This window comes from Zeugodacus cucurbitae, chromosome 3, assembly GCF_028554725.1.
Source record: "Zeugodacus cucurbitae isolate PBARC_wt_2022May chromosome 3, idZeuCucr1.2, whole genome shotgun sequence".
NCBI lineage: Eukaryota > Metazoa > Arthropoda > Insecta > Diptera > Tephritidae > Zeugodacus > Zeugodacus cucurbitae.
In genome coordinates this window covers 47,383,897-47,405,750 of record NC_071668.1, presented here as the reverse complement: position 1 = coordinate 47,405,750, position 21,854 = coordinate 47,383,897, and the positions used below count along the sequence as shown (strand labels likewise).

At 32.6% G+C, this 21,854-nt stretch overlaps 2 protein-coding genes across 10 annotated transcripts in view; one reads left to right on the top strand and one right to left on the bottom strand.

Annotated features, from left to right (window-relative positions):
• On the top strand, positions 1–20,395 carry LOC105218760 (uncharacterized). Its single transcript, XM_011194542.3, has 5 exons — positions 1–190; positions 2,250–2,528; positions 2,596–2,697; positions 18,961–19,181; positions 19,255–20,395. The coding sequence occupies exons 2-5, from the start codon at positions 2,351–2,353 to the stop codon at positions 19,975–19,977; spliced, it is 1,224 nt and encodes a 407-aa protein (XP_011192844.1). The 5' UTR covers positions 1–190; positions 2,250–2,350; the 3' UTR covers positions 19,978–20,395.
• LOC105218759 (uncharacterized) overlaps positions 19,919–21,854 on the bottom strand; it is a 107,661-nt gene continuing 105,725 nt past the window's right edge. For all 9 annotated transcript variants that reach the window (XM_054226945.1, XM_054226944.1, XM_054226947.1 and 6 more), the window contains one exon: positions 19,919–21,162. In XM_054226945.1, coding sequence (XP_054082920.1) covers positions 20,524–21,162 — 639 coding nt within the window. In that variant the 3' untranslated portion in view covers positions 19,919–20,523. The remainder of the gene's footprint in view (positions 21,163–21,854) is intronic.

The following is a 21,854-nucleotide window of genomic DNA, read 5'->3' as shown; positions in this document are numbered from 1 at the left end:
TGAATGTTTCGATGACCATGCCTCTTTCAGTATCATTTTCCTCAATGAAACCGAAAAAACGTAAAGTGTTAAGTTCCGATTTTTTTGCATTTATATTGAGGTGAAAATGGATTTCTAGTTTGTTTGCGTAAGCACAAACCAAGCACTTTAGTGCACAAAAGTTCTCAGCAAAAATGATTTATAAACAAATGTAAGTAATACAAAATTGTGGATTACTTTGATTACAATACATACATATGTTTGCAACCCCATCGCCATGTTGCGATGTTTTGTGCATACCATATACAGTGCATTGAAATACAAGGGAAGTTCTAATACAAATACTAAATTAGTGAGATCTAATTCCAAGTATTATAATTTTAAGAAAGATTTATTGAGTTTTTGAGAAGTACACTGACGCAATATCGAATCATATTGCGAAATCTTAATCCATGTTCAATTTGTATGCGTTGCAAAATTACTAATCTGTAGGGTTGCCAAGCTCGGTTATTTGACATAGAAATATACAAATCTTATGTTGGGTAACTTACAGTTCCTATAGATATATACATGAATCGGAGTATTATTCAGTTATGCTAATAAGTCGAAGTATTACCATTATATTGTATATATAATATTTGAAGTTCGAGGGAATTTATACAGAAGGGGAACAATGCTGCTTCTTATATTGAAATGTTTAGTTTTCTGCTGGTTTTCGGAGTTGTCATAATTTTATCTGAGGTTTGCAATTTTTATAGCAAATAAGCATAGATAAAAACTAACTACATAGAATTTCAAACTATTTACCATGAAATTCTGATTTCCGTTTGATTACATTTTCAAACGTTCAAAACACATTTTTAATGCATAATGTTATTTGCTACACAATTCTGAATCAGAAAAAACTTTTATCATTAAACGCACAAATTTTTCAAAATAACTAGCGGGACTGACATATCTTGTATGATATTTCAAGCTACATATTAGGATATTAAACAAAGCATGAAATGAAACACATATAATAAAATAATTAGAATTATTATATAAATGGATTGAAGATTTGGTACACCGACAGTTATGACATCCAGTTATAAAACATTTCCCAGCTAAAAACAATTTTATATACCTTTAGACAGTTTTTATGCAGTTACAATGGCGCCATCTATTTTTGCTGAATATTAGACAAATTTATAAATTTACAAGTAAGGAAGGGCTAAGTTCGGATGTAACCGAACATTTTATACTCTCGCAATTTATTTATTTAACTTTATTTATATTATATAATACACAATTTGATCCACATATTCGTCATATATATTGTATAATGTCCATTGAAAGTTGGAAACCATAATATTAGGTTAGAAGCGCCGAAGTCCTCATGTTCGATATATGGGGCCTTAAAAACCTATGGTCCGATTTCGGCGATTTTTAGAATGGGGCTGCCACACTATTAACATAGTATTTGTGCAAAGTTCTGCACCGATATCTTCACTAGTACTTACTTTATATACGTAAAGTAAGTAAACGATTCAGATTGTCTTCAAAGTTCTGGTATATAGGATGTAGGCGTGGTTGTGAAGCGATTTGGCCTACAAAACGACTGCAGAAAGTTTGGTTTATATAGCTCTATTGGTTTGCGAGATATGTACAAAAAACTTAGTAGGGGGCGGGGCCACGCCCACTTCCCCAAAAAAATTACATCCAAATATGCCCCTTCATAGTGCGATCCTTCATACCAAATTTTATTTCCATAACTTTATTTATGGCTTAGTTATGGCACTTTATGTGTTTTCGGTTTTCGCCATTTTGTGGGCGTGGCAGTGGTCCGATTTTGCTCATTTTCGAAAGCAACCTTCCTATGGTGCCAAGAAATAAGTGTGCCAAGTTTCATCAAGATATCTTAATTTTCACTCAAGTTACAGCTTGCACAGACGGACGGACGGACGGACGGACAGACAGACAGACATTCGGATTTGAACTCCACTATTCACCCTGATCACTTTGGTATATATAACCCTATATCTAACTCGTTTTGTTTTGGGTGTTACAAACAACCGTTATGTGAACAAAACTATAATACTCTCTTTAGCAACATTTGTTGCGAGAGTATAAAAATTAATTAAATGCACTATTTTAATTGGACCGACTGGTGATTACAAATTATTCTGGAATCCACCTGAAGACACACAAAAAATTGTATTCAAATCGTTGCATACACACTTACAGAAGAATATAAGAAAATATTTATTTTTATTTTCTTTTATCTATAGAGCCACCATGGCTTCCTTCAACTCAGCAACAGCGTTTTTAGGACAAGATTCCTCCCAATCAAAACTTTTTAGCTCTTCATATTTTATAACAAGTCGAGAATATGAAACCTGTTTCGAAAATGGCAACGGATACGGACATTTCAGCAATGGAGTCTCTAGCTCTACCTGCGGAACTTTATTGGGACTGCAAAACAGAGCCGGAATCTCCGCTGTCCATGGAGCTTTTTTCCATGACTGAACCTGCTGGTTTTTGGCTCAATGATGACAATTTTGAAAATGGTATATATCTAAAATATATGTATGTAAATTATTTATACTATATTTCATTATTTTGTACCAAACACAGGCATAACAATGGTCAGTGATGATGATTTTGAGTTGAAACCCGGAATGGAGCTACTCAATGGAGACGATTTAGTTTTGGAATTTTGTGACATGAAGGAAGAAGGTAAGTCTATTAATATTAAAATTTTGTTTACGCTTTCGTATTTTTTTGCTAACATAGTCTACGTGTCGAGAACGAATATGGGTTTTTATCCAGCTGTGAACTCTAAATTCGGCATTATTCCTCAAGACTATTTAGGAAATTAGTGTTGTAGGAGAATCTCATAGTTGTCGGAATGAGAATAGAAATTGATAAAAAAAATTGCTGTAGATTTTATTAATACTGATATTGTTTTGATTCCGAATCAGATTTGTAATTGCTTTTCTGTGTCACGGAATAGTGTCGGTAGATTTAAATATTCTTACGGAAAATTTAATTAGATTCAGTGAGTCTACAACAAAACTACCCTTAACCATAATAAATATTTTCTTTTAATGTAGTATAGAAGAACATTATCACTGGGAACCGTGCCATTTGGCTATAAAATCTCATAAAGAACGTTCATCTTAAATTTTTTTCAACTTAAATTGCAAATATTGCTCTTGTTCGAGTTTTGCATGCATTATAACAATATAAATTCGAATTTAGAAAATAATTTAATACACTTTTGAAAAAAAAGTATCACATTGCCTTAATGGCAAATATTATTACTGTGCCTATAGAGGAAGAAGACTTTAACCAACATATTTTAAAGAACGATTTTGTGCTGATGATCTGAGTCAGATGCGCTTGCCATCGAAACGATGAAGCAAGCTTGTATTATGGGGAAAGAGTCTATGGATTCGAAACAAAGGCGTTCGGTTTTGCAATTAACTGTAAATGGCTTGGTTTTTCTTGAAATGTTACTATTAAATGACGCTCGCTAGTCTTGGCACTTTCTTCTTAGGTATGTGTCGCTCTTGGAATGTTTTATTGAGTTTTATATTTTTTTTATTTTCAAATGTTGAGATCAAACTTTGGATAAAAACATAATACTTATGTCAACAATTGCACCTGTATTTCGGTTCGTTCGTTCTTATAACACTGATATAACAATTTAAGCTTTAATGGCAAACTTCACACTTGTTAGTAAATCCCCTCGGATTGAAGCGATTGAATTGCATTTTCATAAACAGGTTTTTAGAAAGTCTCATTGTAAAAGCTGTTCTTAATTATTAAGCTATTTTATTTGTCGTATTTATTATATGCTACGCTAATAGTAATTATTATATGTACTGTTATTCACATTTTTAGAGTAAATAGAAGGCTTATATTAATGTTATAGCTAATCATACAGTTGCGTTCGAAATGAGAATACTTTGCACATTAAAAACATAAAAATATCAATGGTTTGTTATTTACTATTATTGTTGTTGTTGTTGTTCTACTATTTATTCATGAAGCAAAACTAACAAGCAACCATTTGTTGAATTTTATACGTTTTAAACACGAAAGGACTTCCTAATATTCATAAGAAACGAAAAATACGATTAGATTTAGAATTTATTTCAGCTTTAATCAAATTGAATAATGAAAGTTTCGCAAGCGAGAAAAGGAAAATTTTAGTGTTTTAACTGCAAATAAAACAAAATTTAAACTTAATATTTCAAATCTATCAGCCTTGAACTTTTTTGATGCAGATTCGAACATCAAACCAATAATATCAGAATTCATGACATCAACCAGAAATTTTTGTCGGTTTGAATTCTGATTCCGACAACTATCAGATTCCACAACAACCCTGAATGTCCCTGTAATAAGATGATAATATAATTTTCTGTAACATGTTCGTACCATGTTACCATTTTCATTATGTAGAACCTCCTTTTTAATTTCAAAGAAATCTCCTCCGAATCTCCTAAATAATCACTGAATAGAAAAGTGATCTATCTGGACCAAATATTGAAAAATATTCGTTCAACAGATTGTGTAAATTTATTAAACTGGCAAGTAGATGATTATGTACATACAGTAGAAAGACCGCGAAAATGTTTACTCAAACCCAATAAAGAAGAATTTATGTGTGCCAGTTAGTGACCAACCTAATCGAAGACGATCAATTGAATCAAGGTTGTTTACTCGATCATCGAATAGGATTTTTCAGAAAGTCAATTTATGGTCACATTGATTAAATGGACCTGAAATGAATTACAACTGAATTTGTAAAAGTTATTAATATTATGATTTTCTTACTAATTACTACTTTAGTCTAAAGCAAGTACTTAACTTTTTCGATTTGGACCCCAAATCTTCTTTTTTATACTCTCGCAACAAAGTTGCTAAAGAGAGTATTATAGTTTTGTTCACATAACGGTTGTTTGTAACACCCAAAACTAAACGAGTTAGATATAGGGTTATGTATACCAAAGTGATCAGGGTGAAGAGTAGAGTTCAAATCCGAATGTCTGTCCGTCCTTCCGTCCGTCCGTCTGTGCAAGCTGTAACTTGAGTAAAAATTAAGATATCTTGATGAAACTTGACACCATAGGAAGGTTGCTTTCGAAAATGAGAAAAATCGGACCACTGCCACTCCCACAAAATGGCGAAAACCAAAAACACATAAAGTGCTATAACTAAGCTATAAATAAAGCTATGGAAATAAAATTTGGTATGAAGGATCGCACTATGAAGGGGCATATTTGGATGTAATTTTTTTGGGGAAGTGGGCGTGGCCCCGCCCCCTACTAAGTTTTTTGTGCATATCTCCCAAACCAATAGAGCCATACAAACCAAACTTTCTGCAGTCGTTTTTTAGCCACTTCTTAATACAGTCCAAAAATGAAAGAAATCAAATAATAACCACGCCCACTTCCGATACAAAGGTTATGTTGAAATATTACTTAAAGTGGGTTAACTCACTAAAGAAAAACATCGGAAACACTAAATTTCACATAAGAAATGGCGGATGGAAGCTGCTCTCACTGCGTTGCGTCGCCCACTTATGGGTCAAAAACCATATCTCAGGAACTACTAGACCGATTTCAATGAAACTTGGTTTGTAATAGTTTCCTTACATCCCAATGATATGTTGTGAAAATAGGCCAAATCGCTTCACAACCACGCCTACTATCTATATACCAGAACTTGGAAGACGATCTGAATAGTTTACTTTACAATATATAAAGTAAGCACTAGTGAAGATATCGATGCAGAACTTTGCATAAATACTGCATTTATAGTGTGGCAGCCCCATTCTAAAAATCGCCGAAATCGGACCATAGGTTTTTAAGGCCCCATATATCGAACACGAGGACCTCGGTGCTTCTAACCTAATATTAGGGTTTCCAACTTTCAATGGACTTTATACAATATATATGACGAATATGTGGGTCAAATTGTGTATTATATAATATAAATAAAGTTAAATAAATAAATTGCGAGAGTATAAAATGTTCGGTTACACCCGAACTTAGCTCTTCCTTACTTGTTAATACTCATACTATTTTTATTAAACTATTCTATAAGCTTAGATTTCTGTATCTCTATATTTCTAAAATTATGTGTACTACTTTGGTTTTTTGGAATATGATTCAGTAGTATTGAATCTATCATTCGTTTTCGCCAGCTTGATGTTTTTCGTTTGACACATCGTTTGACCACCACCCTTTTTTTAATTTTAAAGCAATTCACTACTTTTCCCAAAAATATCTGGTCACTCTGATTAGCACACATACTTCCATGCATATGCAAATTTAAACGCTTGTCTGTGTCTGCATTGATATTAATATATGAAAAAAAATAAACGAAATTGAGTTCGGAAACCAATCGAATTCGGGCTGGTATGACCAGTTCGACTTTAGATTTTTATATTACTTATTTTCATAGTAATGGTTAAACTGTCTGGTTTGTTTTTCTAACATTATATCAGCATGCTGCTAAATTATACCGCCAGTTAACTTTAAAGCAAATTGTAGAGTAAATTAATTTTGGATAAATAGTTTAGCACCAACCTACTTGATTTTGTTTTCATATTATTTATGTTATTTTATGTTTTATTTTCATATTTTTACTTATTTAGTCGATTTCACAGTAGCATTTCTGTGTGGAATATTTTAGAATTTTGTTTTGTTTTCATTCTCTCACGTCACAAAGTGACAATCGCGGCTAATTACATTCGCTATGTAAAATGCACGTTGAATTAGACAATTATTTTTTAAAGGAAAGCTCGGTTATGTTTGCTTTATTATTCACTTATGTAATACATGTACATAAATGAGTCAAATAAAAATGATAATAAATACATATGAAATTGCAATATAATTATAACATAACTACTTTCAACCTTGAATTTGAGATTTCATAGTACAACCCCGCATCTTAGGTATTATATTCGGCATATATCTGGTGATTTTCCGTACTGAATTAAGGGGTTATATACAGTTAGAATTTTCAAAAAATCGATTTTTTTTAATTTCATTTTCTTAATGTACATATGTATATTTAAGAATACACACAGAAAATTTCATATCGTTCCGGTGAATATTTTCAAAGTTACAAGAAAATGAAAAATTTGAAAAGGCGTTTCAGAGTGCTTTTAAGTACAAGGTCCAAACTTTAAACGCGTTTTTCTCAAAATGGTGTTTTCAAAGTCGGTGACCAACATTACTCGAAAACGGCTAGACCGATTAGTCTCAAATTTTAACACGACCTTCTTAAATATATTTTTTAGTAATTACTCGTAGATTTTTTCTCTCCGATAAATATTTTTTTTTATAAACAATTTAAGGCCGAAATTTCGGTGAAAAATATTTTTTTTTTTTGAGAAACCGCCATTTTGTCAAAAAATTTTATTTTGCTTATTCCTTCGATTAATTACTAGATTTAACATTATTTTAACGAAATCTGTTTGGTTTTTTAATTTCGGATGATCCAGTTCCGAGATATAGTGGTCACCGCAAAACGTCTTTTATGAGAGGAGCTCCTGGAGATCAGCTGTAGCTCTTTTTCAAATAAATATTTTTACTAAAACTATGTCTTAAAATACAGTTAAAAGATACCACAATATGTGTATAAATTTTTGGATCAATAAATTAAAAAATTTTCTCAGAAAAAATTCTGGAAAATTCACTTTTTTTCGGCCGTCTAACTGTATATAACCCCTTAAAGCATTTTTATTAGTTTTCAACATTACCTTTGTATGGGAGCTGAGCGTGGTTATAATCCCATTTCCTCCATTTTTGGACTGTATGAGGTAGTACCTAAAAGAAACGACTCTGGAAAGATATATCTTAAGTAGTTTACGAGATATGTACAAAAAACTTTGTAGGGGACGGGGCCACGCCCACTTCCATCCAAATCACTTACATCCAAATATGCTCTTCATAGCGCGATTCCTCATACCAAATTTTACTTCCATAGCTTAATTATGGCTTAGTTATAGCTTTTTATATGTTTTCGGTTATCGCCATTTTGTGGGCGTGGCAGTGGTCCGATTTCGCCCATCGAATATAACCTTCTTATGGTGCCAAGAAATACGTGTACCAAGTTTCATCAAGATATCTCAATTTTATTATGTTACGGAAGAACGGACGAACGGACAGACAGACATCCGGATTTGAACTTATATCTCGTTTAGTTTTAGGACTCACAAACAACCGTTAAGTGAACAAAACTTTAAGATTATATTAACTTTGTTGCGAGAGTATAAAAAGACAACTATTTATTGAAAATTCTCTGCTGGCCTACAGTAATTAGAAAACAGTTATGTAGTCTATAACGGAGGAAATATGAGCGTAAAAATATTATTTGCGAAATACATATATAAATTTCGAAAATATCTATTATATCGTACAGCTTTTGAACGGTCTTTGGCTGCCATGTGAATTGAACATAAAAACAAAAACATAAATATGCTAAAATATATAAATATATACATATATGTATTTAAGAATGTGTTTTTGCATCTGTTCACACACACACTATCATGAAGACAAGGGAAAACAAATCGTGGTTTTAATCAGTATCATTGAAGCACATATATACATACATACATATACATATATATATATATATATATATGTATATACAAATACTTGCTTTTATTGACGTTGATAATGCAAATGCTATCAATAAACAGGCTGTGCTGTGCTGTGCTGTGTGGTTAGTCCAGTGGTCGAAAAGGAAAATCTCGGCGAACTCAAAACACGTACTAATTGTGTTGAACATGTTATGAACAACCATGCGCACACATAGTTACAAACAGACAGACAGATATATATACATATACATATACAGACAGATGTAAAAATATATATTGACATATATGTATATACACAGACAGATATGCGATTGTCTATATACTCATACATTGTTGTGATCCGACGTTGCGCTCGGAGACGTTTTCAGCACGATTTGGAGCTCTTTCAATTCAAATTCGAAAGAATTGATTTAACAATCGCACAGTTCAACGCTTACAATCGTTGGGACAACAACACGCTTTAAAGTGACAGCCGCAGCATTTAGCTTTTGGTGAAGTTATCACATGAGCACTTTGTCTTGTAGCTTTGTACAAACTTTCGTATTTTGTGAATTTAGCTACGAAAAGAGATTTTGAGTTTTTGAGATTTGCGCGCGCATTGCGTCTACCGAACGGAGCACGCGCGTCGGCCAAGAAGCGGACACGGCGGGTCCAGTATTTTTCCGTCAGAGACACGAAACGGTTTTCGTTCACGCGAAAACAAATCAATGTCTACTCAACTCACTTGAATTTGTGCATTGTGCTAAATTGGAAATTGAAACTTCAATTAATATTGATTGTGATGTGCGAATTAATCAAGAAGCAATTGCAAGTGTTTGTTGTAACATGCGCTGGGGCCAGTACACGCCACTTATTTGCGGCTAGTAAATAGCAGCAACAGTGATAAATCATAAACCAGCAAAGAAAAAAACAAAACTGGTTAAACTGAGTGAATGTACGTGCAAATTCTAGCTGCGTAGACACACCAAAGTGTGTATATGCATGTATGGTGTATAGAACTATATTGGCATTGACCAAGCCAAAACGGAAGTCGAACTAAGAGTGAAAAACGCTAAAACGTAAATAAAGTGATTTTGAATACGCAACGTAGACGACGTGTTTGTGCTGGCGCAACACGTGGCATGCATTAAACATTTTGTACAACTTGGACGCGGTGTCAAGCGGTGTGTAGTTGTCGACATTTGTGTGTCGCTTTTGCAGTACTCCTAGTACCACCCCAAACATAGACAATTAATAATTTAATTAACGCATTGCGCGCTCAACCGTGAGCATGATACCGCACTGTGGATATCGTTATACATGGAACCGTGAGATTGTGTTCAACTCGCAAAAATTGGTGAAGCGGCGTTAAACGCAGCCATTTGCAAGAGTACGCAAAGGCTACCAAAGCAGCAGCAGAAGCGGCAGCGGCAACAGGTGCAACAGCAGCAGCAGCGCGGCATAGCCTAGTTAGTCAAAACGTTAAAAAAGTAACCAACTAAAAGTAACGTAACGGTTTCGGTAACGCATACAAAAGTCACAATATAACGGTTACATACACAATCAATGCCATTGCTTAACGTGTGCAAAACTTTATTTTACACTATATATCGTGCCCACAATTGCCATGAACTTTAAATAAGAAAAAAAAAGATAAGTAAGCAAATAAAGAACAATTAAATAATAAGTTGGAGGAATTTATAATAATCATAAATACATTAAACCAGTTTGAGCTTAAAGAAGCACCAATACTGCAAATTTTATACAAGAAGTACTAGCTCAAATAGCAAACAGTTAATTTTAAAGCGCGCTTTTACAAAAAATAAAATATAATATATATAAAACGTATAGAAAATATAAAAATAACAACTACGCAACAAAAGCAACAAAATTCCAACAACCAACAAAAAGCAAAAACATACAAATTAAAAAAAAAAAATTTTTATACCAAAAGGCAATAATTTTAGCGCAAACACTCAAAATTCGCTGTGATTTTTATTCTTTTTAATTTAATTCGCAATACTCGTTCGTCGCTCGTTTTTTTCGCAGACCTTCGTTTCGCTACATTTATAATAAGTTGTTGTTGTTTTTTTTTTACAAAGTTAAGCGCTATTTTATACAGAATCTGATAAGAAGTGTAGACAATATTCAAATTTTTTGTTCAGCATTAGTAGTTAATTGTTTATTCATATACTATTAGTAAATATATTTTATTTTATTTTTTTTTTTATTAACAACTACTAACTCTTTTATCGTAATAAGTACTTACTAACTCTCACAAACTCACTACAGCAACTTCATCTTCATCTCAACGAAAATTATCAATTGTTTCATATTTTTTATTGAGTTTGATATCATTTCCAATAATAAACGCGCGCCGCTTTCGTACGAGTTCGTTAAGTTCGCGCCTCGTTTATTGCGCGTGGTCTGGCTTGTTTTTCACATTTTCTGCATTCGAAACGACTTAATATTTTTTTTTTTTTGTTGCCCGCTGTGGTGCTGCCAACATGAACGTTACCTACATGACACCTCACACGTATGGTTAGTATGAATATGAACGCTATGTATATATGAATATTTGTGTTTTACACACGTTTTTATGCATGTGTAATATACATACATACATATATCATATGCATATGTGTAATATGTATATGTAATATAAGCGAATGCCAATGCCCCTTTTATATAAGTGATAATATAGTTTATAAGCTTAAGACCGTCTCATTTGCGAAACATCAAGTCTTATTTTCAATAAATATATTTACATAAATGCACAATTCATTTGCATATATATTTATATAATTATACTATTATTTACGCTGGTCACCCACTCTATAATTAAACTTTACTTAGGTCTTTTTTGTAAGTTCCTAGGCTTTCCAATATGTATTTTCATTTTCATTATAGTAATTAGTTTTTGCACACACAAGAAGAAGTCTCTCGCCCATATGCATTTCTAAAAAAAGACTTCGTTAAAGTTAACTTCCTGAAAAATACTAAGATAAAAGTCAAATATACATAACTGCTTGCAGACGTTAAAATCTTTTTATAACTCGAAAATTTGCATTTGGGTCGCTAAACAAGTTGTTGTTGTTATTTTGTTTCACTCTTTTTATAATTGACTGCCTGCGAATATTAGGGTGTGTCAGTCTGTAGAAAATCCACAAAAACTTTACACCCTGATAACACTGCTCACAAACAACCTTACTTTGTAATTTGATAAATAAAGAGAAATAATCCTGTTTTGAAATGGGCGTAGTTGGCTTACCGATACTCGGTGTTATTTTAAGCGGCGTTTCAATGTCAGTTTTACGTAGTTGCCACGCCCATTTCAATACTTCTGTACTAAATATAGTTGTTTATGTAAGTCAGAATACGCCTTTATTGTAAAAGATATGCAATGAGACAGTACTCGCATCATGCGGAAGAAGACGTCTTTGTTGTGTTAAAATCAAAATAAAATATAAAAAGATAAGTTTTGAGTATATGAGATATCATAATAATGCTTAAATTACTGGAACAACTCAATTTAGCACAGACTTTTCAGGTCTGAAATGCACTTAAAGCTTTTGCAACGTCAATTAGAATATATTTTTCCTTAATTATGAAATTTCCTTTTAGCAAAAATAAATTCACGAATCACCGATTAACTTTGCAACCGTGTTACTATAAACAAATTATTCTCAAAATTTATATTGAGTTTTATTTACTTTACTGAAGTTTGATGTTTGAAGATATTGGATACTATTTGGATTTATTAAGCTAATAGTATCATTTTAAAAACGCAGACAAATGTTGATTCAAATATTTAACATATTTGCCATCGAGGTCATCGAACTTCCAATTTTTGTCGTACGATTTGTCTTGCCAATGTTGTTAAATATTTGTTTTCAACTTTCTCTATTCAAGCGCTTACACAAGAATAAAGATTATATAATACCCAATAGTAATACCCGACGTAATTATAATCTAAGGGCTTTACGTCAATATAAATTAGAGGTGCGTCTGGTGAACTAGTTTCAGACCATATTGACATTTGACTTTTAAAAAGTAAAGTTTTTGTTATCAATTAATAGAGGTACATAATAATTGTCAACAATATGACTCTCGAAAGTCAGTCTATAAATATCGACAACATGACTGCGTAATGAGCCAATACCCAAAATACTTCCTGCTTTTCGGCAAGGTCACTCTCGCCCATATTTTTCCTATCACGTAGTTCACAGCTGCTTTTGTTAATTTCAATCTCAGCCGAAACTAAATTGGCCTTGAGCTCGTGAAAAAAAAATATCGAACTGTTCTCTGCTTGTTTGTTGTTTTGAACTTGTTTGTTAGTCTTCGCTATTAGCTCTATTTATAGGCAGTGTAATCAAACAACCCAAATAAAATCATCAACTAGGCTGGTAACATGTTCGTGGCCTTTATTGTTGATATTCTAATGATCCAAACAACAAAATGAAGACAGTCTCATATGTTATGTGATTACCAGATGGAGATAGAGAGAGTGACTTTTGATTTGCTTTCGCTGTTCTTAATAAATATATTTTAATTTTAATTGTTCATTGACTTTAATGAAACAGACTTGGTAAACATAGAGATGTTGTTGCAAATACAATCTTAATTTAATTTTTTTTATATAGTTAACCTATTTATTTAATATTAAACAGCTTCCTAATCTAAATAACTAGATTTTACCAGTTCCTCCGCGTTGAACTTTCTTTCACAACGCACTTACAAAAAACTAAAAACTCATCCTGCACAGGCTTTAATACCCCCACAGAAAAGTGTAACGTCTAAATCAGTTTCGAGACCAACTGAAGGTTAGAACATGGTCGGCAATACTATAACTGAAGAGCTGAAAATAATTCATTTTTGGCTGTGTTGTATGTGGTATACCATACTGTTGAAAATAATTTTCTTCAAAATCATGTACAATTTTAAAAATCGTGTTCCGTTTTCTGCACAGTTTGTCATGATCACGAATGAATTTGAAATTCTCTCTGTGAAGCCATTGCCAGGGATAAAGGGATGTCCAATTTACCCCAGTGTGAAAGCGATGCTGAATAACCAAACATTTCTTTAACCACTTTTAAATTTCGCGTTTTCATTTATAGTTATTTTTTTAAATTTGTATTTGTAATCTTGTACGGCTGTTATAAATATCTGTTCTAGCCGTTCCAGTCCTCCCAATTGCGAAGCGCCAAAACCTCTTCAATCCAGTCAACTGTCAAAGTCGAGCATGTTTTGACGTTTGATGTTGCACTCTCACTTGCAATGACATGAGAGTTGTACATTTCTTTATCTCATTAAACATTAGAGAGTAGCAAATTGAACAAACAAAACCACTATTTAAAACCGATTAACAGCACTTACGGAGCAATTGCGATTTGAAGACAGTTTGTGTTGCATTAATCTCTTGATGGAAAAATGGTTCTTTTCAGCGCCCTCACTGATAAAAAATTATTATGAATCACCCTTTTTAACAAATTATATATTTAAATATTTTTTTTTTTATCGAAACAACGATTACCGTTTTGCCATGCAATTAATTGTATTTTCAAGAGCAGCTTTTCGTGTCAGAAGTACAAATTAATACCTCCTCCCTCCTCGGTGTGGTCCATAGTGGTGCACTATTAATGACTACCAAACTCACTAATGGAAATTAAATGCAATATTTTATTCATTCTGCTATAAAAGTTCATATTTTATACATCGAAAAGGCATCAGTATATATTTTTAAACTGAAAACTAAAGCAGCGTGTGGGCTTCAAAGATAGCAATTATTTGTTATTCACTATACTCTACTCATAAATACACGTGTAGTTATGCATGCACCTACATTATAAGTAAGTTGTTTTGCCTAACACCTGGTTGTTCAAACACTACAGTCATTGCCATTTATTAGTCCTTCCCAAATGGGAAAAAGTTGATAATGTGAATTTATACTAGCTTTTTTAACTGCTTTTACAAGTAAATCGTAATGAATTGAATGAAGGTGCTGCTGAATTGCTTGCTAATTCTCTAGTAATTCTCATTGCAATCGTTCAATCGTTACCCACCACAGACTCGAAAAGTTCTACGCTTGTTTGCGTTGATTGTAACAACAACGTTGCGCACATTCGCACAGGTGTTCCATAAGGTAAACGGTTCCAAGGCGGGGTAGTTGCGTTCCACACTGGTCAATAGCGCCACTACGACCAACAATGTATACATACATATGTACATGCATAGTTACATAGCGGTGTTTTGTTTCTATGTATGTATATGTGTGATAATGTTGTTGTTTATTGGTAGGTGCAGCAGTGCACCTTTCATATTGGCTGTTGCCAATGCAATTGTTAATTATATGCAAACCGCATTTATTAATATTATTTTACTTTTTTTTTTTGTTTTTGTATTTTACACACTGCTAACGGGTATGGTAATTTTGGAATGTTGACGGCTGCACTCACAACTGTTGTTATTGTTTAGCAACTTAGCTATTTACAAATATGCGTTAAGTTTTCAATCCAGTTTTTGTTATTGGAAATTCACTAATTAACCAATTATTAGTTACAGTGTGTCAATTACGTTTGTCGGTGTTGAAATAATAAATTATACATACTTATATTATTTTTTATGCAACTAGTAGGCGCCCTAATGGTTATACTATAGTTTTTCTGCACACGAAACTATTTTTTATGTTTTATGTTACAATATGAGATATGAGTTGTTATGTTTCGACCAGACGTAGTATATCATACTCATACTACTTCAAAATTGAATAAACAAATACTAGTTTAATTCAGATGGTTCAAAACCAAAATAGAGGAAAAATTATTAAATATAATACATTTTGAGTTACATTCACAAATTCAATAGAATCTTTAAAAAAGTCAAGATCAAATATATTCAAAACTTTTTGTTTAATTTATTCATCTTAAGGGGTAAGGTGGCTTTCAGAGGCTGAAAACAAAGGGTATTTTTTCAATTTTTGTAATTACATACAATTTTAGGTAAAATTTGTAATAGCAATTTCTTCGCTTATTAAGGGATTAGGTGGGTTTCACAGGCTAAGAGTATTTTTTCATGTTTTTTTTAATACATACAATCCTATATTTATTTTAAAACTTCAGCATATTAAAGATATATATTTAAACAGTCTTTTGTGAATTTTTTATTTACAAATTCCGAAAACTCAGCTGTTGGTACCAAAAAAGTGCTCATAACATTATAACTCTTTATTGGTTCATCCAAAATCAATAAACCAAAAATATTTAGATAGTACATGGATAAATTTAGTTAATAAACGAAGGAAAGAAGGAAATATTGAGATTTGAATTTTTTACAGAATTTTAACGAAAAAAACTTACTTTTTCGTAAAATTTTCGCCATATATTGGTTCGAAAAAAAAATAGTTGTAATAAAATTTAACAAAAATCGTTCGTTCATTAAGTAGATAATGTTATTTCCAAGATGTTTAACAAAATCGCTTCATATTTTTTCGATAAATCGTGTCCACCGACATAAAATAATTGATTTATGAGATAAACGCGTTTGAAGTTTTATAATGCCACTGACGTGGCCTGATGGGCGGAACTTACAAAGGGTGTATCTCTTAGAATTTTACTCAGATCGATTTGATATTTTTGGACGCTATTTTAAACGTCTTGTACTATATAATAATACAAACACATTTTTCAAATTTTGATTTTTAGTTACTCATCTTAAATCGTTGTAGTTAAATAGTTAATCGTCTATGCCATTTCGAATTAGTTCATTTTCATTGCACAAATAATAGTTGTAAATTAGTATTTTTTCTGATTGATTCTCTTCTCTGACAATTTTAATGCGAATATAAGTATTTGTTTAGATTTGTAGTTCAAGTATTAAAGTATTTGTGAGCTAGAATTTGAATATTTAAATGCACTCTTTTGCTCATTTTAAAATTTTGTGTTATTTACATTATTTATCATATTAGAGACTGATAGAATAAGTGCCTATACAAGTACAGTTATATACAAGGCTATGTAGTTCTTATAGGTCCTTGGTGCGCCAATTCACGGCCCGCCCTCTATATGGTTTTGTTCAATCTCATTTTTAACAACTTCAAAAGATAAATATAATAAATATAAATAGAAAAAAATATTGAGATAAGCTGTATTTAAACGTATAGATTTCGAGGAACTACATATGAGAATCGAATAGTATGGTTAATATATGGATTATATATAGTACTTTAAATGATTTTTATTCATTTTCTCGAAAGCTCTATAATAAGCAACTTCACTATTAATCTAAAAATTTGAAAGTAAGGTGTTTTTTTGTATTTCCTGATTATATTTTTCATAATTGTGTTAGAAATTAGTATCATTGCTGAAATTCCAATTTTTGTTAGCTTTTGAGGTGATTTTGTCTGTATAAAAATTATATCTAGATTCCCCTTAAACTGAGTAGCTTCCCATTAGGTAAGGCGACCATTATATAGTTGCCAATATACCAGCAATAGCTACTGGTCTCAGTAATTTGACATATGTCTACTGATAACTTGGAAACGCAAACAACATAATTTTACATTTTTAACGAAGAAGTTTTAAAGTCTATCAAATATTTCAAATACTGTGTAAATTTCTATAAAAATTTGTGAAATGACGTATAGAGAAATAGAATAAAATGACTTTCATTAACATTTAAATCGTTATGTACATTGACTTTGATGAAATTACTAGATTTGAAAAGATCCAGAATGCTATTAACTATAAATTTTAAAAATGCTCAATTAAAAAAAATAGTTTTGCTATATTAATACATCAAAAATATTAATAATAAAAAATTAAAAAAATATTAAATTATGTAAGTATTATTTGAAAAGAAGAAGTAATTAAAAAACAAATATTTTACTTCGATGAATTTTGAAAAATTATTCAATTGGAAATTTACTACATTTAATGTAATATATTTATATATTACTATAACTTATTTGATTAAAACTATTGATTTTGGTTTACACATTTATTTTCAAAATATTTTTATTTAACAACTTATGTCTCTTTTTAATCCCTTTGAAATGTATTACGACGGTGTTAAGGAGAAAGTGAGATTAGCTACGGACATCACCTTGTTATTATTCATATAAATAGATTTTACAAAAATCACATTTTAGTTCAATTGTAAGTGAATGCAATTAGTAAATAGCGTTTGAAAAACAATTTTTTTGTCGTCACTTTATAAGGACAGGTTATTGAAACGCGCACTCTGTAATATTTTTTTCCTAATTTTTTCTATAATATATTTGCATTTTATGCCTCTACGTGCATATTCGTTTGTGTGGAGATATTTAGAATGCATAAATTCTTATGTATGTATGTTTGTAAATATATCTAAATGTAGGAGGGTAACTTGCGCAAAACTGGACCGAGGTCAATATAAATAGTTGAAATACATAAAAATCAAGTATCAAGTAATATTTTATCATATGATTTTTTCTAAACTAGCATTTTTATACTTTAATATGTTGTTAAGTACACATTTAAATAAATGAATATATGTATATATTTATATATATGTAAGTATTTGTATTTGCGTTGCATTTTCGCTTTGCTACCTTATAGCCATAATCAACAGCTGCAACAACAGCTGTAAGTGGAACAACAATAGCGCACTTGTTGTATACATGAAATTTTCAAACAATCGCATTCTAATCGCAACTTTGTCCTCCATCATTACCCCCTCCCAATTGAACACGCGTTTCGCAGCGTGTCGCCTCCACTTTTTGCAGAGTTTTTCCTACATCTTTATTTCCATGCAAATAATATTGAGAATATAATATAATTGGAACGTTAATGATAACCTTTTGGACCGTCGTCGGCCATGTAGTGTGTATACCATACATATTTACGCTTGTATTTATATATTTGACTTCCCCCATAGAAACCCCAATTGCTGATGAAAAATAAATATTATTATTGTTATTGGTAAACGTCATGTGCGCTCCACTTATTTGTTTTGTATACACATATACTTATGTGCATGTAAATATATTTGTACATAAGCGCAAAAAGGGTGCCCCAAAAACTCTGATATAACAAAACTCTTTATAACAAAAGCTGGAACTTTATTCGACTTCTGATAGTGACTACCCTTTAGATCATATATAATAACACTCTTTCAGGAATAACCATATCATTTACAGGTTAAAAAATAGGCTCTTCTCCTTCCGTTTATATTAACGAAAGAAAATTAATAGTTTTACAACTAAGAATACATGTGAATATTTCCATGTTTTTATAAATTGTTGTGTAGTCTTTTAATTATCACTTTCCATGTTATTCTGCAACAAATAGTAACTTTCATTGTTGTATTGTCATATCATGATAATAAAGAAAACCATAACTCTTATTTATTTGCAGAGTGGTCCGAAAACAAAGTGCCACTATTGGATACCGACTCTATCATTGCTCACCCCAATTCGGTAACAAAAGTCTACAGCTCCTACGATAATGATGCTCTAAAATCGGAAAATTTCGAAATCACTGTCCTAACCACTTTAACTCCACCACAATCTCCACCACCGACTGCTACGTCAACAAACATTTTGCAAAATGCCATCGCAACGGAAGGCGTTGTTAATGTAAGTACCATATACTGGTACATCTAAACGAAACTTTTTTTTTTTAATTTTTCATTTCATTTTATTTTTCTAGTTTAACAATTACATGCACCACTCATCGTTCCATACAACACCGGCAACAGTGAGTCCCTTACCAACACCAGTAGCCACATCTTCAATACACGCCGTGCCGTCCCATGCGTTAGCGCCGACTACACCTACAGCAACGCTTCAAAATCTACATTTCAACAACTACTATGGCGCTGCACCGTTTACACCCTCTGAAGCAGCACAAACCGACGACGACAAACGTAACTCACAGATCGTGGATGATATACTGAAATCATTCATAAAAGAGCTTCCCGATTTAAACGATGAATGCGAGTCCAATTCGTCGTCGGCTTACTCGACAGCATCGCGCCCAGAATCAATAGCAACCGATGAAGATTGGTCACCAGATTCCTCTTTTTCGTCATCTGGCAGTTCTTCACCCATTTATGACGGCGCTGATGAAGACAACTCACAATTCGTGCATTCGAAATCCGCCGAACCCAAAAAACGCACACGCCCCTATGGACGTGGTGTTGAAGATCGCAAGATACGGAAAAAGGAGCAAAATAAAAATGCGGCTACACGCTACCGTCAAAAGAAGAAAATCGAGTTGGAGAGCGTGCTTAATGAGGAGCAACAACTAACACAACGTAATGATGAGCTGAAACGCGTATTGGCCGAGCGCCAGCGTGAGGCTAAGTACTTAAAGACCCTCATTAGGGAGTTCTACAGCCAGAAAAAGTGCAGTAAAAGCAGCAAAAATTAATGCGACATTTTGTAAACATGCGGTCGGTCATCAAGTCAATCATTGTCATCAAATAGCTAACAAAACCCAGCTGTTCAGCCAACACCAACAACACAACATTTCCAAAAAACATTTAAAATCTACATTTTTTAACTATTGTATTTTAATTGCTACGCAAACATTGTAATAATTCAGTCTAAGCATTGGCACGCATTGCCAGTTGGCGCTCATGACAGGACCGCTTTTGGTCTTCGAATCAATTTCGCCACGCGCAAATGCGTGCCACTACCAAACCGTGTGCATAGTGCCCAAATATAAACCCCAAACAACATCAACTAATAACTATGTATACGTTGAAATTGCTTAGTTTACACTGAATTCAATTGTAGACAGTAACATGCCTGCGATTCATATTACAAATAAAAGGGTTTATAATATATATTTTGAGTTTTTCTTTTATTATTTTTTCATTTATTTTCTATATACAGTACGTATTTACATAGTTTTAATGATAACTTGTTAGTAAAAAAATATTGAATATAGCAACATGTCTAAGACTTCTTCAGCTTATATAATCAATTTAACATTTGGATTTTTCATTTTAAAACTCTCAATTGGGTAGTTCCACTCCGCATGCAGTTCCAATTTGAACACTCGCAAGGCAGGTAATTGAAGGTTGTGCAGAAATTCTCCGTTCAACGTGTAATTGCCCAGAATTTCTAGTTCTAATAAATCACCACATCTTTTCAATAATTCCGTTAAAAGTTCGTCTGTTAATTGGCAGTAGTTCAAATTTAGTCTCTGTAGATTTGTTGCCGCCTTGCCGATACATTTACAGTAATCTTTATTAAAATACACATAATTCAGCGTAAAAGCGCGCAGTCGCTTATATACGGCAGCACCTTCACAAAGTGGTACTAAGATGTTTAGTACATTTTTTGTTGGCATTGAGTATCCACAAGTCATGGTAAGACTGCATACATTTTCACCAATTATTTGCAGCTGCTCCGGTGTGAAATTTGGAAAGTCGCGTATTGCAATATTGAGCTCTTTGAATGCAGCAATTCTTTGGTGTGCGATTTCCGTTAGGCGCGTGCTGCGCACATCGATTATTTTAAACGCCTCCACAAGGTTGAAGTATTTGAATATTTCTATGAGGCAGTCGTCGTTCAAATCGAGTAGAGATTTCATATTGATTCCATCTATCTGGAAAGACAATGTAAAATAAAACATATAGTACTTAGTTACATTTTGGCCTTTTAACTTTTAGCAAAGAACCGAGGTATTAGCTAAGTTATGTCTTCACGTATGACTATGACAGCAGTGTATTTGACACCATGGACAAAAAGAGAAATACCTTTTGGTTTACAACTACGCTTGATGGTTTGGCAATTTTTCAAGTTCTGAGGAAAGAGTAACTGTCACATTAGAGGACTGTGAGATTACTTCAAGCCACAGCTGAAGTACCTGGGGATAATGCTAGACTCTAAACTTAAATTCAAGGAGCACTTGGCCTACACGTCAAACAAAGCAAACAAAATTTAGAAAGCATTATCAAGAATGATGGCGAAAATAGGCTGTGTGTGTGCAAAGGCGATGAGCTTTCAAATTCTGTATAAGACACCACTATGGATCCAGGCGTCAGATATTAGAGTGTATATAGACCAATAAACGCAATACATAGACAGTTAGTAATAAGAATGATTAGTGTTTTTCAAACTATATCCACAAACAGACTAATATCGGGCACCCATTCATGCAGGTGCAACGTGCGGACCTCTGTTTCCACCTGACCCAAATATTAAGTTGACACATATGCTTTTGAAGCTATCTGTACAAATTCCTTCTAGGCCGTAGAATACACTCGTGTCCGTAGAACACATATTTTTCATAGCCCA